At 56.0% G+C, this 19766-nt stretch overlaps 1 protein-coding gene across 2 annotated transcripts; it reads left to right on the plus strand.

Moving 5' to 3' along the window:
- The first annotated feature begins 521 nt into the window (after positions 1-521).
- On the plus strand, positions 522-17064 carry SLC35B1 (solute carrier family 35 member B1). Of its 2 annotated transcripts, XM_073325597.2 has the most exons (9): positions 522-745; positions 9700-9803; positions 10479-10609; positions 11368-11398; positions 11611-11771; positions 13197-13323; positions 15767-15873; positions 16191-16344; positions 16729-17064. In XM_073325597.2, the coding sequence occupies exons 1-9, from the start codon at positions 537-539 to the stop codon at positions 16779-16781; spliced, it is 1077 nt and encodes a 358-aa protein (XP_073181698.1). In that variant the 5' UTR covers positions 522-536; the 3' UTR covers positions 16782-17064. The 2 variants fall into 2 exon arrangements, with proteins under 2 accessions (XP_073181698.1, XP_073181699.1); XM_073325598.1 differs by lacking the exon at positions 16191-16344.
- Positions 17065-19766: the final 2702 nt, after the last annotated feature.

Genomic DNA, 19766 nt, shown 5'->3' on the forward strand with positions numbered 1-19766 from the left:
GCCTCTTCCTCCTCCCCTCCCCGCTTTCTACCGCCCCCCCCGCCTGCCTCTTCCTCCCCCTCACAGGCTCCCAGGGCTGAGGCTTCCCCGGTAGCATCACTTGTAGTAGCTGCTGCGGCGCATGCGCCCGGGCGGGGTCAGAGAGGCTCCGGCAGCCTTTGCGTCCGACTGACGCTAAAACCGAGCCAGGAACCGATCTCCTGGTTCCGCCTTCGAGCCGGGGGGGCCAATCCGTGAGCTCCACATAGGAATACGTCACCACAGCGCCCCCGAGCTATGGAAGGGCCCCCGGGCTTTAGGGAACCTAGGCGCTGCCTGATCAAAAAGCTGCTGTACGGGGGCTCGGCTGCGGGGAACAGCAGGCAGCGACGGGCGGATTAGCCCCGTGTGGGCCAGCAGCGCCCTCTCGGCCCGGCAGCCGGGACCACCGCCCCTTCCCCTCCCGCTCTCCCTGCCTCTCCTGGCCGGCAACGCCACGGGCAGCCCCAGCCGGCCGCGGGCGGGTCCCAGCAGACTGGCTGTCCCGAGCAGCTTTAATGAGGCCCCCTGCGCCGCCGCCCCGCCCGGCTCCGCTCCGCGATGTGCGGCTGGAGGTGCCGCCTGCCCTGAGCGGGCCCCGCGCCGCCGCCATGGGAGCGAGCGGGAGCGGCCCCGGCCCCCTGCTGCCCGAGCGGCTCCGCCTGCCGGTCTGCTTCCTGGGCGTCTTCGTCTGCTACTTCTACTACGGCCTCCTGCAGGAGAGCATGTGAGTGACCCCCCCGGGCCCCCCCCAGGTCCCCCCCCGGCCTCCTGCAGGAGAGCACGTGAGTGACCCCCCCGGGCCCCCCCGGCTCACCCCCCCCCCCGGCCTCCTGCAGGAGAGCATGTGAGTGACCCCCCCCGGCTCCCCCCCCCGGCCTCCTGCAGGAGAGCATGTGAGTGACCCCCCCGGCCTCCTGCAGGAGAGCATGTGAGTGACCCCCCCCGGCTCCCCCCCCCGGCCTCCTGCAGGAGAGCATGTGAGTGACCCCCCCGGCCTCCTGCAGGAGAGCATGTGAGTGACCCCCCCGGCCTCCTGCAGGAGAGCATGTGAGTGACCCCCCCGGCCTCCTGCAGGAGAGCATGTGAGTGACCCCCCCGGCCTCCTGCAGGAGAGCATGTGAGTGACCCCCCCGGCTCCCCCCCCGGGATCACCCCCCCGGTCTCCTGCAGGAGAGCATGTGAGTGACCCCCCCGGGCCCCCCCCGGCTCCCCCCCCCGGCCTCCTGCAGGAGAGCATGTGAGTGACCCCCCCGGCTCCCCCCCCGGCCTCCTGCAGGAGAGCATGTGAGTGACCCCCCCGGCCCCCCCCCGGCCTCCTGCAGGAGAGCATGTGAGTGACCCCCCCGGCTCCCCCCCGGCCTCCTGCAGGAGAGCATGTGAGTGACCCCCCCGGCTCCCCCCCGGCCTCCTGCAGGAGAGCATGTGAGTGACCCCCCCGGCTCACCCCCCCCCCGGCCTCCTGCAGGAGAGCATGTGAGTGACCCCCCCGGCTCACCCCCCCCCCGGCCTCCTGCAGGAGAGCATGTGAGTGACCCCCCCGGCTCACCCCCCCCCCCGGCCTCCTGCAGGAGAGCATGTGAGTGACCCCCCCGGCTCACCCCCCCCCCCCGGCCTCCTGCAGGAGAGCATGTGAGTGACCCCCCCGGCTCACCCCCCCCCCCGGCCTCCTGCAGGAGAGCATGTGAGTGACCCCCCCGGCTCACCCCCCCCCCCGGCCTCCTGCAGGAGAGCATGTGAGTGACCCCCCCGGCTCACCCCCCCCCCCCGGCCTCCTGCAGGAGAGCATGTGAGTGACCCCCCCGGCTCACCCCCCCCCCCGGCCTCCTGCAGGAGAGCATGTGAGTGACCCCCCCGGATCCCCCCCCCGGCCTCCTGCAGGAGAGCATGTGAGTGACCCCCCCCGGATCCCCCCCCCGGCCTCCTGCAGGAGAGCATGTGAGTGACCCCCCCGGATCCCCCCCCCCCGGCCTCCTGCAGGAGAGCATGTGAGTGACCCCCCCGGATCCCCCCCCCCCGGCCTCCTGCAGGAGAGCATGTGAGTGACCCCCCCCCGGCTCCCCCCCCCCGGCCTCCTGCAGGAGAGCATGTGAGTGACCCCCCCGGCTCCCCCCCCGGCCTCCTGCAGGAGAGCATGTGAGTGACCCCCCCAGCTCCCCCCCCGGCCTCCTGCAGGAGAGCATGTGAGTGACCCCCCCGGCTCCCCCCCCGGGATCACCCCCCCGGCCTCCTGCAGGAGAGCATGTGAGTGACCCCCCCGGGCCCCCCCCGGCTCCCCCCCCCCCGGCCTCCTGCAGGAGAGCATGTGAGTGACCCCCCCGGCCTCCTGCAGGAGAGCATGTGAGTGACCCCCCCGGCCTCCTGCAGGAGAGCATGTGAGTGACCCCCCCGGCCTCCTGCAGGAGAGCATGTGAGTGACCCCCCCGGCCTCCTGCAGGAGAGCATGTGAGTGACCCCCCCGGCCTCCTGCAGGAGAGCATGTGAGTGACCCCCCCGGCCTCCTGCAGGAGAGCATGTGAGTGACCCCCCCGGCCTCCTGCAGGAGAGCATGTGAGTGACCCCCCCGGCCTCCTGCAGGAGAGCATGTGAGTGACCCCCCCGGCCTCCTGCAGGAGAGCATGTGAGTGACCCCCCCGGCCTCCTGCAGGAGAGCATGTGAGTGACCCCCCCGGCCTCCTGCAGGAGAGCATGTGAGTGACCCCCCCGGCCTCCTGCAGGAGAGCATGTGAGTGACCCCCCCGGCCTCCTGCAGGAGAGCATGTGAGTGACCCCCCCGGCCTCCTGCAGGAGAGCATGTGAGTGACCCCCCCGGCCTCCTGCAGGAGAGCATGTGAGTGACCCCCCCGGCCTCCTGCAGGAGAGCATGTGAGTGACCCCCCCGGCCTCCTGCAGGAGAGCATGTGAGTGACCCCCCCGGCCTCCTGCAGGAGAGCATGTGAGTGACCCCCCCGGCCTCCTGCAGGAGAGCATGTGAGTGACCCCCCCGGCCTCCTGCAGGAGAGCATGTGAGTGACCCCCCCGGCCTCCTGCAGGAGAGCATGTGAGTGACCCCCCCGGCCTCCTGCAGGAGAGCATGTGAGTGACCCCCCCGGCCTCCTGCAGGAGAGCATGTGAGTGACCCCCCCGGCCTCCTGCAGGAGAGCATGTGAGTGACCCCCCCGGCCTCCTGCAGGAGAGCATGTGAGTGACCCCCCCGGCCTCCTGCAGGAGAGCATGTGAGTGACCCCCCCGGCCTCCTGCAGGAGAGCATGTGAGTGACCCCCCCGGCCTCCTGCAGGAGAGCATGTGAGTGACCCCCCCCGGCCTCCTGCAGGAGAGCATGTGAGTGACCCCCCCGGATCCCCCCCCCGGCCTCCTGCAGGAGAGCATGTGAGTGACCCCCCCGGATCCCCCCCCCCCGGCCTCCTGCAGGAGAGCATGTGAGTGACCCCCCCCGGCTCCCCCCCCCGGCCTCCTGCAGGAGAGCATGTGAGTGACCCCCCCGGCTCCCCCCCCCCGGCCTCCTGCAGGAGAGCATGTGAGTGACCCCCCCGGGCCCCCCGGGCTCACCCCCCCCGGCCTCCTGCAGGAGAGCATGTGAGTGACCCCCCCGGGGCCCCCCCCGGCCTCCTGCAGGAGAGCATGTGAGTGACCCCCCCGGCCTCCTGCAGGAGAGCATGTGAGTGACCCCCCCGGCCTCCTGCAGGAGAGCATGTGAGTGACCCCCCCGGCCTCCTGCAGGAGAGCATGTGAGTGACCCCCCCGGCCTCCTGCAGGAGAGCATGTGAGTGACCCCCCCGGCCTCCTGCAGGAGAGCATGTGAGTGACCCCCCCGGCCTCCTGCAGGAGAGCATGTGAGTGACCCCCCCGGCTCCCCCCCCCCCGGCCTCCTGCAGGAGAGCATGTGAGTGACCCCCACGGCCCCCCCACGGCTCCCCCCCCCGGCCTCCTGCAGGAGAGCATGTGAGTGACCCCCCCGGGCCGCCCCCCCCGGCCTCCTGCAGGAGAGCATGTGAGTGACCCCCCCCGGCTCCCCCCCCGGCCTCCTGCAGGAGAGCATGTGAGTGACCCCCCCGGCTCCCCCCCGGCCTCCTGCAGGAGAGCATGTGAGTGACCCCCCCGGCTCCCCCCCGGCCTCCTGCAGGAGAGCATGTGAGTGACCCCCCCGGCTCACCCCCCCCCCGGCCTCCTGCAGGAGAGCATGTGAGTGACCCCCCCGGATCCCCCCCCCGGCCTCCTGCAGGAGAGCATGTGAGTGACCCCCCCGGATCCCCCCCCCCCGGCCTCCTGCAGGAGAGCATGTGAGTGACCCCCCCGGATCCCCCCCCCCCGGCCTCCTGCAGGAGAGCATGTGAGTGACCCCCCCCCGGCTCCCCCCCCCGGCCTCCTGCAGGAGAGCATGTGAGTGACCCCCCCCCGGCTCCCCCCCCCGGCCTCCTGCAGGAGAGCATGTGAGTGACCCCCCCGGCTCCCCCCCCGGGATCACCCCCCCGGCCTCCTGCAGGAGAGCATGTGAGTGACCCCCCCGGGCCCCCCCCGGCTCCCCCCCCCCCGGCCTCCTGCAGGAGAGCATGTGAGTGACCCCCCCGGCCTCCTGCAGGAGAGCATGTGAGTGACCCCCCCGGCCTCCTGCAGGAGAGCATGTGAGTGACCCCCCCGGCCCCCCCCCGGCCTCCTGCAGGAGAGCATGTGAGTGACCCCCCCGGCTCCCCCCCGGCCTCCTGCAGGAGAGCATGTGAGTGACCCCCCCCGGCTCCCCCCCGGCCTCCTGCAGGAGAGCATGTGAGTGACCCCCCCGGGCCCCCCCGGCTCACCCCCCCCCGACCTCCTGCAGGAGAGCATGTGAGTGACCCCCCCGGATCCCCCCCCCCGGCCTCCTGCAGGAGAGCATGTGAGTGACCCCCCCGGATCCCCCCCCCCCGGCCTCCTGCAGGAGAGCATGTGAGTGACCCCCCCCGGCTCCCCCCCCCGGCCTCCTGCAGGAGAGCATGTGAGTGACCCCCCCGGCTCCCCCCCCGGCCTCCTGCAGGAGAGCATGTGAGTGACCCCCCCGGCTCCCCCCCCCCCGGCCTCCTGCAGGAGAGCATGTGAGTGACCCCCCCGGGCCCCCCGGGCTCACCCCCCCCGGCCTCCTGCAGGAGAGCATGTGAGTGACCCCCCCGGGGCCCCCTCCGGCCTCCTGCAGGAGAGCATGTGAGTGACCCCCCCGGCCTCCTGCAGGAGAGCATGTGAGTGACCCCCCCGGCCTCCTGCAGGAGAGCATGTGAGTGACCCCCCCGGCCTCCTGCAGGAGAGCATGTGAGTGACCCCCACGGCCCCCCCACGGCTCCCCCCCCCCGGCCTCCTGCAGGAGAGCATGTGAGTGACCCCCACGGCCCCCCCACGGCTCCCCCCCCCGGCCTCCTGCAGGAGAGCATGTGAGTGACCCCCCCGGGCCGCCCCCCCCGGCCTCCTGCAGGAGAGCATGTGAGTGACCCCCCCCGGCTCCCCCCCCCGGCCTCCTGCAGGAGAGCATGTGAGTGACCCCCCCCGGCTCCCCCCCCCGGCCTCCTGCAGGAGAGCATGTGAGTGACCCCCCCGGCTCCCCCCCCCGGCCTCCTGCAGGAGAGCATGTGAGTGACCCCCCCGGCTCCCCCCCCGGCCTCCTGCAGGAGAGCATGTGAGTGACCCCCCCAGGCCCCCCCCGCTCCCCCCCAGGCATCCTGCAGGAGAGCATGGGAGTGGCCCCCCCGGGCCCCCCCGGCTCACCCCCCCCGGCCTCCTGCAGGAGAGCATGTGAGTGACCCCCACCTCCCCCGGCTCCCTGCAGGAGAATCATAGAATATCAGGGTTGGAAGGGACCCCAGAAGGTCATCTAGTACAACCCCCTGCTCGAAGCAGGACCAATCCCCAATTAAATCATCCCAGCCAGGGCTTTGTCAAGCCTGACCTTAAAAACCTCTAAGGAAGGAGATTCTACCACCTCCCTAGGTAACGCATTCCAGTGTTTCACCACCCTCCTAGTGAAAAAATTTTTCCTAATATCCAACCTAAACCTCCCCCACTGCAACTTGAGACCATTACTCCTTTTCCTGTCATCCGCTACCACTGAGAATAGTCTAGAACCATCCTCTCTGGAACCACCTCTCAGGTAGTTGAAAGCAGCTATCAAATCCCCCCTCATTCTTCTCTTCTGCAGACTAAACATCCCCAGTTCCCTCAGCCTCTCCTCATAAGTCATGTGTTCCAGACCCCTAATCATTTTTGTTGCCCTTCGCTGGACTCTTTCCAATTTATCCACATCCTTCTTGTAGTGTGGGGCCCAAAACTGGACACAGTACTCCAGATGAGGCCTCACCAATGTCGAATAGAGGGGGACGATCACGTCCTTCGATCTGCTCGCTATGCCCCTACTTATACATCCCAAAATGCCATTGGCCTTCTTGGCAACAAGGGCACACTGCTGACTCATATCCAGCTTCTCGTCCACTGTCACCCCTAGGTCCTTTTCCGCAGAACTGCTGCCTAGCCATTCGGTCCCTAGTCTGTAGCTGTGCATTGGGTTCTTCCGTCCTAAGTGCAGGACCCTGCACTTATCCTTATTGAACCTCATCAGATTTCTTTTGGCCCAATCCTCCAATTTGTCTAGGTCCTTCTGTATCCTATCCCTCCCCTCCAGCGTATCTACCACTCCTCCCAGTTTAGTATCATCCGCAAATTTGCTGAGAGTGCAATCCACACCATCCTCCAGATCATTTATGAAGATATTGAACAAAACCGGCCCCAGGAGAGCATGTGAGTGACCCCCCCGGGCCCCCCCTCCCCGGCTCCCTGCAGGAGAGCATGTGAGTGACCCCCCCGGCTCCCCCCCAGCATCCTGCAGGAGAGCATGTGAGTGACCCCCCCCCCCCCAGTTCACACCCCCCCCAGCTCCCTGCAGGAGAGCATGTGAGTGACACCCCCCGGCTCCCCCCCCCCGGCCTCCTGCAGGAGAGCATGTGAGTGACCCCCCCGGCTCCCCCCCCGGCCTCCTGCAGGAGAGCATGTGAGTGACCCCCCCGGCCTCCTGCAGGAGAGCATGTGAGTGACCCCCCCGGCTCCCCCCCGGCCTCCTGCAGGAGAGCATGTGAGTGACCCCCCCGGCTCCCCCCCCCGGGTCACCCCCCCCGGCCTCCTGCAGGAGAGCATGTGAGTGACCCCCCGGGCCCCCCCGGCTCCCCCCCCCGGCCTCCTGCAGGAGAGCATGTGAGTGACCCCCCCGGCCTCCTGCAGGAGAGCATGTGAGTGACCCCCCCGGCTCCCCCCCGGCCTCCTGTAGGAGAGCATGTGAGTGACCCCCCCAGACCCTCCTGGCTCACCCCCCCCCCGGCATCCTGCAGGAGAACATGAGTGTGACCCCCCCGGGCCTCCCTGGCATCCTGCAGGAGAGCATGAGAGTGACCCCCCGGCATCCTGCAGGAGAGCATGAGTGGCTCCCCCGGCTCCCCCCCCCCCCAGCATGCTGCAGGAGAGCATGTGAGTGACCCCCTCCTGACCCCCCCGGTTCCCCCCCAGCATCCTGCAGGAGAGCTTGTGAGTGACCCCCCCCAGACCCCCGCGGCTACCCCCCCGGCATCCTGCAGGAGAGCATATGAGTGACCCCTCCGGCATCCTGCAGGAGAGCATGTGAGTGACCCCTCCCAGGCTCCCCCCCCCCCCCCCCGGCATCCTGCAGGAGAGCATGTGAGTGACCCCCCCCAGACCCTCCTGGCTCACCCCCCCCCGGCATCCTGCAGGAGAGCATGTGAGTGACCCCCCCGGCTCCCCCCCTGGAATCCTGCAGGAAAGCATGTGAGTGACCCCCCCCGGACCGCCCCGGCATCCTGTAGGAGAGCATGTGAGTGACCCCTCCCCCGGCTCCCCCCCCGGCATCATGCAGGAGAGCATGTGACCCCCCGGGCCCCCCCGGCTCACCCCCCCCCCCGGCATCCTGCAGGAGAGCATGAGTGACCCCCTCCCGACCCCCCCGGTTCCCCCCCCTGGCATCATGCAGGAGAGCATGTGAGTGACCCCCCTGGCATCCTGCAGGAGAGCATGTGAGTGACCCCCTCCCCCCCCCCCCCGGCTCCCTGCAGGAGAATCATAGAATATCAGTGTTGGAAGGGACCTCAGGAGGCCATCTAGTCCAACCCCCTGCTCAAAGCAGGACCCATCCCCAATTAAATCATCCCAGCCAGGGCTTTGTCAAGCCTGACCTTAAAAACTTCTAAGGAAGGAGATTCCACCACCTCCCTCGGTAACGCATTCCAGTGTTTCATCACCCTCCTAGTGAAAAATTTTTTCCTATTATCCAACCTAAACCTCCCCCACTGCAACTTGAGACCATTACTCCTTGTCCTGTCCTCTTCTACCACTGAGAATAGTCTAGAACCATCCTCTCTGGAACCACCTTTCAGGTAGTTGAAAGCAGCTATCAAATCCCCCCTCATTCTTCTCTTCTGCAGGCTAAACAATCCCAGTTCCCTCAGCCTCTCCTCATAAATCATGTGTTCCAGACCCCTAATCATTTTTGTTGCCCTTCGCTGGACTCTTTCCAATTTATCCACATCCTTCTTGTAGTGTGGGGCCCAAAACTGGACACAGTACTCCAGATGAGGCCTCACCAATGTCATATAGAGGGGAACGATCACGTCCCTCGATCTGCTGGCAATGACCCTACTTATACATCCTAAAATGCCATTGGCCTTCTCATTGTTGACTCATATCCAGCTTCTCATCCACTGTAACCCCTAGGTCCTTTTCCGCAGAACTGGTGCCGAGCCATTCGGTCCCTAGTCTGTAGCGGTGCATTGGGTTCTTCCGTCCTAAGTGCAGGACCCTGCACTTATCCTTATTGAACCTCATCAGTTTTCTTTTGGCCCAATCCTCCAATTTGTCTAGGTCCCTCTGTATCCTATCCCTGCCCTCCAGCGTATCTACCACTCCTCCCAGTTTAGTATCATCCGCAAATCTGCTGAGAGTGCAATCCACACCATCCTCCAGATCATTTATGAAGATATTGAACAAAACCAGCCTCAGGAGAGTATGTGAGGGCTCCCCCCGCCGGCATCCTGCAGGAGAGCATGTGAGTGACCCCCCCTCCCCGGCATCCTGCAGGAGGGCATGTGAGTGACCCCTGCCTAGTGCCTCTTCTGCCCAGGCACCGGGGAGCCCCTCGACCTGCATCTTGCAACAGAGCATGTAAGAGCCCCTCCCAGCCTGGACTGTTTACAGCAGAGCATGTAAGTGATTCCTATTCCAAGGTATTTGGGTCTTACATGAGGACATGTAAGTTGCACCCTTCCATTGGGAAGTCTCCTCTCCTAGTCTGGGGACCTCCCCCGCTTTCTCCACAATGGCAGAACCTGGACATTTCTTGCTTTCTGGTAGGATGCCCAGAAGAGAGGACATCTTAGGATCTGATGTTGGGCTGGAGTTTCTTTCCCAGCTGTGTGACTAGGGTTTGGAGAAGCCTCAGTCCACTGCAGGCTGAGAGCAAGCACAGCTGAGTGGAAGGTGGGGGGACTGGCAGGTAAAACTGAGGGCACCGTTTGCTACACCTTTGTGTAAAAAGGTTGGTAGCTGTTGGGCTAAGTCACCTGGGAAGAAAGCCTGAGTAAATGTGTGCCATGCCTTATGCTGTAGTCTCACTCGCTGTATCTCTCACCCTCCTCAATCTCCTGCTTCGTTTGTTTGTTCCCACAGAACTAGAGGTAAATATGGAGAAGGTGCCAAGCAGGAAAAGTTCAGATACGCTTTGTCCTTGGTCTTCATTCAATGCGTGATCAATGCTGTCTTTGCGAGGTTAGGTAAGTGTTCCAGAACAACCGGTATGTCACCCCTTGCTTTTCCGCACTGGGACTTCTTTGACCCTGACTCCCGTCCCACTTCCTTCTCCTCTGGGCTGGGAAGGGACTCTCTTCCAGAGTCAGGGGGCCCACCTAGTGGTTACCTGTAGTCCAGGTCACACTCCCAATATCAACGGTTGCCGAAGTCACAACTTCCAAGGGACTGTGAGCTTTTGCTGAGCACACAGTGGCTTTTCCATTTGTTTGCAGAAACATTGCACTAGTACTGGCTAACTTGATTTAATAAAGAATTTTATAAATGAAAGACACTGCATAAAACCAGATTCTAAATTTTTTTTCATTCAGTGTGGTTTTATTGTTGGGAAGGGTCAGAGTAGACCACTAGGATGTCCAAGCTTTTGTCTCCTGTAAGAGATTCTATACATATTCCCTTGGTTTTTTCCATCTTCCTTCTGCCCCAGTGGGTTTCAGGAATTCAATATACCTCCTTTGCCTCAGAGAGCATATGAGCGGAAAAGATGGAGTGGTCTTAAACGCTCCAGATCTCCGTCTCCCCTCTGCTGTAGATACTTTGTGGCTTTTGTATCTCGATGGCATTATAAAATAACCTTATGATGCCAATGTCCAGTCACATCAGCTTGTGTGTGTTTCTAGTACATTTTGTCTTCTCCACAGTGATCCAGTTTTTTGACGCCGTCAGGGTTGATCGGACCCAGAACTGGTTGTATGCAGCTTGCTCACTCTCCTATCTGGGTGCTATGGTTTCCAGCAACTCAGCTCTGCAGTTCGTCAACTATCCAACCCAGGTGAAGAAAGGCAGGAGGACGAGCGTTAGGGAAAAGGTTGCGTTGTAAAAATTCCCTTTTACAGATTTGCCCTTTCCCTGTTGAGGACTATTCCAAATTCTAATTCTGCACTCTTGGTATGGAGGATGCTTACATGATCCATCAATGCACTGTGATAGGAAATCGTTCTAATTAAAGAGTAAGTCACTAAAAAACATGGACCGTGGAGGATGCTGCAGCTTTAACTCTTGTTGCCCTGCAAGAGTGGCAATGAGGAGGACGGTGTTCTATTGCTTTTCTTTTTACTCTATCCCTACAAGGCCAAGTGGTGGTGGAGTTAGTGATTCCAATGAAGTGAGCTGTAGCTCACGAAAGCTCATGCTCAAATAAATTGGTTAGTCTCTAAGGTGCCACAAGTCCTCCTTTTCTTTTTGTGAATACAGACTAACACGGCTGCTACTCTGAAACCAGTGATTCCAAGAGGGACTAGCCATCCACATGGATAACAGGAAATGCTTAAAAAACAATCTGGGAGAAGGGAAAATCCTCATGTTTCAGGGTTTAAGCCAGTGTCAGAAACCTGCACTGGGGAGGGGGTAGCTGATCCCCCATCTGCCTACTGCGAGGTTTCTGATGCTGACCACCATCAGAAACCGGATACTGAACTAGATGGACCCTGGGTCTGATCCAACATGGCAGTTCCTGTGTTTCTGTAGCCGTCTTGCCTGGTGTGGGGGAGGCTGTAGCATGCAGCTATTAAGATACTCTTTCTCTTACAGGTCCTTGGGAAGTCCTGTAAGCCCATTCCAGGTGAGCGGTGTGTTTTTTCTCATGCCATGAGCAGTCTGTGGATTGCATTCCCAGAAACAGTCCAGCTGCTCACACAATAGCTCCACGCCAAGTAGCGCGGATAACAAACTATCTGTGCACATCCCCGTTAGATCCAGAACTGGACACAGAGTCATTAGATTCCTAGCAGAGGGTTTTTGGGAGCACTTTACCATATCCTCTTTTCTTTTCAGTCATGCTCTTAGGGGTGACGGTGCTGAGGAAGAAATACCCACTAGCCAAATACCTGTGTGTCCTGCTGATAGTAACAGGCGTGGCTCTGTTCATGTACAAACCTAAAAGGGGAGGTGACGGTGAGGACGGCCACATCTTTGGCTATGGAGAACTCCTCCTGGTAAGTACTGAGCTGTTGAAGCATAAGTAGTTCCAAGGTTTTGTCTTGGTGAAAGGTACAAGAGGAGAAAACAATTACAAACAAACAAGGTACAGGCTTCTGCCTGGATCTACCCACCATGAGGGATTGGCAAAGCCAGCGTTGGAATGCTTGGGTACCCTCTGGTGCAAAGAGGGACATCCTTGCACACTATCATATTGTGATGTGGGGTGAAACACTGGCGCCTCCTCAGAATGCCCTCTGAACTGTTTTTAAATAAGCAGTGGAAGCAAGAAACCTATAGAATTTAAATGCTACTCCTGGGGGGATTCTGCACCACTGTACATATGCAGAATTTATGTCCGTCGTAGATTTCTTTGCTTCCCCACAGAAAAATGACTTTCTGGCAGGGAAGTAAAGGGAAGCCACAAGAGCAGTCATACAACCCTCCCCATCAGTATGTTTTGGGTGCCCAGGGCATCCAGCAGAGAGGTAAATCACTGTGAGGCAGGGGGCGGGAGTGGGAAAAGATCTGGCTGGTGGCTCCTACCCTGCACCAGGCTCAGCTGCTAGTCAAGGCTGGGCTGGGGAGGATGGGACTTCCTCTTCCCCTGCATGGCATCTGGGGCTAGGTCAGATCCACTCCCAGATTTCTCCCCCAGCTGCAGGAAGCTCTTGTGTGTCTAGACTCTCCTGCTGAGCCTCAACACCTCCCCCACTCCCCCTGCACCTGGACCACCCCAATGAGCCAGCCAGCTCCCCACCCTAATGAGCCCCAACCAGTTGCACCTGGACCCCCCAGCATCTGGACCCCCCCCCGACTGAGCTCCCCACTTCCAGACCCCCCTGCGAGCTCTCTCCCACCCAGACCCCCCGCTGAGCCCCCAACCACCTTCACCTGGACCCCCCTGCAGAGGTCCCATTACCGTTGCACCCAGAACCCCCCTGTGCATCCTGATTTCTCCCCACCACACACACACACACCCAGATTCCCCACAGAGCCAACTGCACCCAGATCGCCCCAAACAGAACCCTCAACCCACACCTGGATCCCCCCATACTAAGCCTTCCCCCTCCCCCTCCACTTGGATCCTGCTTTGCTGAGCCTGCCTGCACCTGGCACGGAGGGGCAGGGCTGGTCCTTGTGCTGTGTCAGGGTTGGATGCAGCCTCAATGCTGAGTCCATGTCCTGGGGGGGGAACTGCAAAGTGATCTCCCACCTCCAGTGTAGCCAGTGGCCCGTGCTCCCCAGTGCCATGCTGGAGCCTCCTCATTTATTTGACAAATAAAATATGCAGAATTTTGCAAAATTTTAAAATACCATGCACATAATTTTTAGGCACAGAATGCCCTGAGGAGTAATTAAATGCATGTGCCAGGAAGGGAGTAGGTGGCAGAGAGTTCTCTTCTGGTTTTCAATCTTTTTTTTTCCCCCCCTCCTCTTAGCTGCTGTCACTGACATTGGATGGACTGACAGGCGTGTCTCAGGACCATATGAGAGCTCATTACCAAACTGGTTCCAATCACATGATGCTAAATGTTAATCTATGGTCCACCTTGTTCCTGGGGGCTGGTAAGGAACATCTGAGGAAGCCCTAGCGACCTGGCCTGAAGACTGATTTGTCAAGATCCTCCTAGGCAGGACCCTCATCTCTTGTTCTAAAAGGGCCTAGTATGTCTTGCAGAGCTGCTTTTTGTTTGTTTTAAACCTAATCTGTGGAGATTTTATTGTAGTTGCTTAAATTGCCACCAGGGGACACTGCTTCTCCTAAAGCGCTATTACCAAAACTGCATTCACTTCTGAAATGTTCCTGCTTTCAGGCTGGCTCAGTAGCATAGATTGTAGCTTCCTAGGATACAATTTGGTGGCTCTCTTGTTTTGGCAAAGACTGGGATCACATCTATTTCTATTAAGGTGTGTGTGTGTGTGTGTGTGTGTGAGTGAGATTGTTGGTGGCTGTCTTGAGAATCGGATGCATAGTGCAAGGTACAGTCGTCTTGTCATGAGAGTAACACTGACTGTGATGTTTGTTTCATCTGTTCCATTAATAGCTGAGGCCAAGTTTAAAAGTGTAGATGACATCTGGAATGTGAAGGACATGTCCTTGCTAAGATGACATTCTTACATCCTGCTGTAGCATCTGATTCTCTCACTGATCTCCAGGCACCCCTTATGCTGGCTGCAAATGCAATGAGTTTAGGCTAAGTGGGTACAGGAAGACAGCAATTGTGCATAGAGCTGCAAACTGAGGCAGCAAAGTGAACTTAACTCCTGGATGTTACTTGTTTAAATCCTGAGGGGGTAGCCAACTTGCTGTTTTCTCTTCCAAAAACAAGTTATCTGGTATGGTGCAATGACTGAAAGTTCTTTGCCACTTTTCAGAGTAGCAGCCGTGTTAGTCTGTATTCGCAAAAAGGAGGACTTGTGGCACCTTAGAGACTAACCAATTTATTTGAGCATAAGCTTTCGTGAGCTACAGCTCACTCATCGGATGCATACCGTGGAAACTGCAGCAGACTTTATATATACACAGAGAATATGAAACAATACCTCCTCCCACCCCACTGTCCTGCTGGTAATAGCTTATCTAAAGTGATCATCAGGTGGGCCATTTCCAGCACAAATCCAGGTTTTCTCACCCTCCACCCCCCCACACAAATTCACTCTCCTGCTGGTGATAGCCCATCCAAAGTGACAACTCTTTACACAATGTGCATGACAATCAAGTTGGGCTATTTCCTGCACAAATCCAGGTTTTCTCACATCCCCCCACCCCCATACACACACAAACTCACTCTCCTGCTGGTAATAGCTCATCCAAACTGACCACTCTCCAAGTTTAAATCCAAGTTAAACCAGAACATCTGGGGGGGGGGGTAGGAAAAAACAAGAGGACACAGGCTACCTTGCATAATGACTTAGCCACTCCCAGTCTTGGGAGTCTTGCAACAAAGCCCGTTGCCAACTGTGTCCACATATCTATTCAGGGGACACCATCACAGGGCCTAATAACATCAGCCACACTATCAGAGGCTCGTTCACCTGCACATCTACCAATGTGATATATGCCATCATGTGCCCCTCTGCCATGTACATTGGTCAAACTGGACAGTCTCTACGTAAAAGAATAAATGGACACAATCAGATGTCAAGAATTATAACATTCATAAACCAGTCGGAGAACACTTCAATCTCTCTGGTCACGCAATCACAGACATGAAGGTCGCTATCTTAAAACAAAAAAAGTCAAATCCAGACTCCAGCGAGAAACTGCTGAATTGGAATTCATTTGCAAATTGGATATTAATTTAGGCTTAAATAGCGACTGGGAGTGGCTAAGTCATTATGCAAGGTAGCCTGTGTCCTCTTGTTTTTTCCTACCCCCCCCCCCCCCCCCCCCCAGATATTCTGGTTTAACTTGGATTTAAACTTGGAGAGTGGTCAGTTTGGATGAGCTATTACCAGCAGGAGAGTGAGCTTGTGTGTGTATGGGGGTGGGGGGGGATGTGAGAGAACCTGGATTTGTGCAGGAAATAGCCCAACTTGATTGTCATGCACATTGTGTAAAGAGTTGTCACTTTGGATGGGCTATCACCAGCAGGAGAGTGAATTTGTGTGGGGGGGTGGAGGGTGAGAGAACCTGGATTTGTGCTGGAAATGGCCCACCTGATGATCACTTTAGATAAGCTATTACCAGCAGGACAGTGGGGTGGGAGGATGTATTGTTTCATATTCTCTGTGTATATATAAAGTCTGCTGCAGTTTCCACGGCATGCATCTGATGAAGTGAGCTGTAGCTCACAAAAGCTTATGCTCAAATAAATTGGTTAGTCTCTAAGGTGCCACAAGTACTCCTTTTCTTTGCCACTGGTATTCTCTGGGTGGAGATAAGTCTTCGCTGTCTGTATCTGTTGTCTGATCAGTGAATGTGAGCTAGGAGTATGAATGCTCCGGCCCTGTCTGCCCAGGATGTCTCTGGCTTGAGTTCATCCTGCTCTCTTAAAACTTTCTGCAGGTATCTTGTTCACTGGAGAGCTCTGGGAATTCCTGAGTTTTGCTGAACGCTACCCCAGCATCCTCTACAACATCCTGCTGTTTGGTCTGACAAGTGCACTGGGTCAGGTAAGTAACTTTCTGGTTCCCTTACCCCGGGCACTTGATGACCAAAGAACATAGAATGTCCCAGATATTGTTTACTTGTGGGACAGAAATATGAAGTTGTCTAGTCTTCCTGCCATATCTGATTGTTCCTAGCTCACTGTTCAACCAGCATTTTCAGATCAAGAATGTCTAGGTTGTGTACAAATTCTTGTAAGTCGTCTTCGGGTTGTGGTTGGGATTTGTTCTTTGCCAAAAGATTCCCTTAAAATGTTTAAGATGGATCTTCATGTTGGAGATCTTGCCTTCTCAGACAGACTGAATCTCTCTCTCTCTCTCAGAGTTTCATCTTCATGACTGTGGTATACTTTGGACCCTTAACTTGTTCAATCATCACCACAACCCGCAAATTCTTCACCATTTTAGCATCCGTCATTCTATTTGCCAACCCAATCAGCATGATGCAGTGGGTGGGGACTATCCTGGTATTCATGGGTAAGTCCTGGAAGCCTGGCTTTTTTTTTTTTAAAGTCTTTTCCTTATCCATTAGAGTGATGGAGTATAGACTGGGGGGATGGGTTGACAGGATTTTGGACAATGGATTTTCTTGGACAAGCTTGCTGACAAAAGCACGATCTGTGTTTTGGGGCGGGGAAGTGGGAGGAATGGGGATATCTTTGAGGCCGTTGCTATGGTCACAGATCCAACTGATTTGGGAGACCTTTTTTGGACTCTTTAAAAAAAAAAATGTCACAGGTACCCACTGTCTCTCAAGTAATTCGGCATCAGTTAGATCTGGAGCTATAGAGAGGTCTGATTGTACTTATTTAAGGAAGGCCTTGGGCTTTCCCTTACAATTTTTTTCTCATTTATCTGCAGGTCTTGGACTTGATGCCAAATTTGGGAAGGGATCAAAGACGACAACACATTAGGAAGACTTTTGAACTCTGCAAAATTGGAATGAACTCTTTAACTTATTGTCTTGTACCCCAGCATCTATTATGAAACTGGACTCAGGATGGGTGCCTGGGGAAAGAAATGGGTATTGTTTTTTTAATTTTGAAGTGTTTTAAAATATGTTAATTTTAATCAAGAGTTTAGCACTCTTTTTTTCTGTAATCAAAATTGCATTAATGGATCCCAGTAGCAGGGAGAAATTCAAGTCTTAATGGGAGAAACACTTCATACCTTTATTAAAGAAAAGGAGACAAGTCACTTTTTTGACCTTTATTTAAAAGCAGTCATCTGATTGTTCTTGGAAAGCCTTGTTCTCTGCAACCTTGCAGCCTTCTCAGTGTTTAGAAATATTACAATTAGCATTCCTCCTCCACCATACTCCAAAGGAAAGTGCCAGTCTTTGTTTCCTCGGTCTGAGTTTGGTGCAGTGTAGCAAAAACACAGGATTGACTGACAACATTGAAAAGAGAAATCCCCACCTCCCCCTAGGAGAATGGGTCTCCAGAACATGGTTGGTGAAGCAATGACAGAGGTTCTAGTTTTCATTAATGTACCCAACTTGTACAGCCTGTAATCTTCTCTCCATCAGCACTATTTAAAATAGAAAGAGCAAATTTAGGTATATGTAACAAAGTCCTGGGCTCTGCAGTTTTCATCCCATCTGCTTAACCACTTGGGGCCAAATTAATTCTCTTTCATCCCACCCCCTCTGCTGTTGAAGAAACAAGAGCCTCTGCTGCTAAAACCATGCCAAGGTTTTGTGACAGCAGCTTCTAAATGTCGAAAGTGCGCTTGTTAATTAACCAGCATCACTGAGAGCTGTGGAACGCCTGCTCCTGAGTGCACAGGCTCTCTCTCAAGTGTTGTAGGGGGAGGAGCTATTAGCATAATGATGCCCTCAAAGTTGGAGAGCAAAATTCTCCGAAGAGCAAACTTTACACATGAAAGCGGGTTTCCACCAGCTGTTGCTTTGTTTCCATCTGTTCTGTGACTTGGCCTCTTGCCCCTCCAGATGGGATCTTGATCAGCTTCCTGAGTGACTGCTGCAAGACTGTTCTTCCCCACACCCCCTGCAACCTTTCTGGCCACAGCTTGGCTTTCATTAATCTTTTTAATGTCCCATGGCTCTTCCCAAAGGACAGGTTTCTTTCAAAACTGAACTTTTTAGGAAAAGATATTAAAATTCATCTGGAAGATTTTTCCTCAGTCATCCACTCCTCCTCAGTAGCTTCCTATGTCCTTAAAGATCGACTGATGAATAGCAAACGTTCTCTGTAGTGGAGGATCCCTGATCCAACTCTCCTGCCATTTAACTGCGTGAGTCCTGTTTTCACCGTGAAACGTAGCTTGCTGAACTTGATATGCTGGCGTCTGGTCCTACGTATATAGCTGTTCTTAGGCCCTGTGTAGACTTTGACATCTCCCATGTTGGTACAGCTTTATCCTCTTAACACCCCATTTCCACTACAGTTCAAGAAGTGAGCCATAAACTTACTCAGTTCATTTAGGGAGCCTCTAGCAGAGCTAGAAATTGGACTTAGTTCTCCTGATTTTCAGTCCAGTGCCTTAATTACAAGGCCATCCTTCCTCCTTTTAAAGAGGAAGACTACCATGAGTGGTGGGAGATGGATATGGCCTATGGACCTTGAAGAAACCTGTAGCTAAAACTCCTTACATTTATGCTGGAGGAAACTGGACCAGCAGCAGAATTGTTCTGTGTTGGCTTCATGTTCTGATAAAACAGTTTCTTGCACTTGCCCCTTTAAAATTACTGTTTAAATTGGTGCCTGAACTCCTTGTGCAAACAATGCCTTATTCCCACATAGCTCAGGCACACTGTAGCTGTAGGGGTTTGTACTACTAACATAAACAGGGTTTAGTATCATATTGCTCGCTCAACCACTGAGCTCAGTCTAGCCAGGGCTGACGTTCCATCAGACAAACCCAGCCCATTTTTAGAATATACAAGAATCAATCTTAGTAACAGTGAATTTATGCCTGGCATACACTGTAATTTAAAGGAAAACAAGTCAGTTTTTACCATACCTTAGCTAGACACCAATTTGTTGTCAGGACAATGGAACATCTTTCAAAAAACAAACCTCTTCTGCAAGGCTGTAAGCATTATTCTCCACTGCTGAACGCTGCAGATAGTTTGATCGCTGGTGTAAAGAAATCTATTTACCTGTTGGCTGACTTGTCAGAGTTTACTGAAGGAGAGTCACAGAAGGAAGACCTGTGCCTAAACTCAGCCTCCTTCAATGTATTTGATTGTCCTGCTATACAGCTGGATGAGGTTGGAAATGGAAATAGTTTTTAATAAAAGGGTGATTTTGCAAAAAGGTGCTGATAAATGCATGATTTAGACTAGAAACAAAACAGCAAGTGCAAAACACAGTGAGAGCATCTGGTATCAAGATGACAAGTTAGCAAAGGCCACATTATCTTCTTCCTCCTCCCTTGTCTGCCTGTTCTGAGATTCATGTACTAGAGAATCATAGAATATCAGGGTTGGAAGGGACCTCAGGAGGTCATCTAGTCCAACCCCCTGCTCAAAAGCAGGACCAATCCCCAATTAAATTATCCCAGCCAGGGCTTTGTCAAGCCTGACCTTAAAAACTTCTAAGGAAGGAGATTCTACCACCTCCCTAGGTAATGCATTCCAGTGTTTCACCACCCTTCTAGTGAAAAAGTTTTTCCTAATATGCAACCTAAACCTCCCCCACTGCAACTTGAGACCATTACTCCTTGTCCTGTCCTCTTCTATCACTGAGAATAGTCTAGAACCATCCTCTCTGGAACCACCTCTCAGGTAGTTGAAAGCAGCTATCAAATCCCCCCTCATTCTTCTCTTCTGCAGACTAAACAGTCCCAGTTCCCTCAGCCTCTCCTCAAAGTCATGTGTTCCAGACCCCTAATCATTTTTGTTGCCCTTCGCTGGACTCTCTCCAATTTATCCA

The sequence above is a fragment of the Lepidochelys kempii genome, chromosome 27 (genome assembly GCF_965140285.1).
Source record: "Lepidochelys kempii isolate rLepKem1 chromosome 27, rLepKem1.hap1, whole genome shotgun sequence".
NCBI lineage: Eukaryota > Metazoa > Chordata > Testudines > Cheloniidae > Lepidochelys > Lepidochelys kempii.

What these genes read in the sequence shown, in the direction of transcription:
- SLC35B1 (XM_073325597.2), top strand. Translation starts at nt 537, where the DNA reads ATGAGGCCCCCTGCGCCGCCGCCCCGCCCGGCTCCGCTCCGCGATGTG. An exon ending in GTCCTGTAAGCCCATTCCAG is followed by an intron (nt 11,399 to 11,610) that starts GTGAGCGGTGTG and finishes TTTTCTTTTCAG; the next exon opens with TCATGCTCTTAGGGGTGACG. An exon ending in CACCTTGTTCCTGGGGGCTG is followed by an intron (nt 13,324 to 15,766) that starts GTAAGGAACATC and finishes AACTTTCTGCAG; the next exon opens with GTATCTTGTTCACTGGAGAG.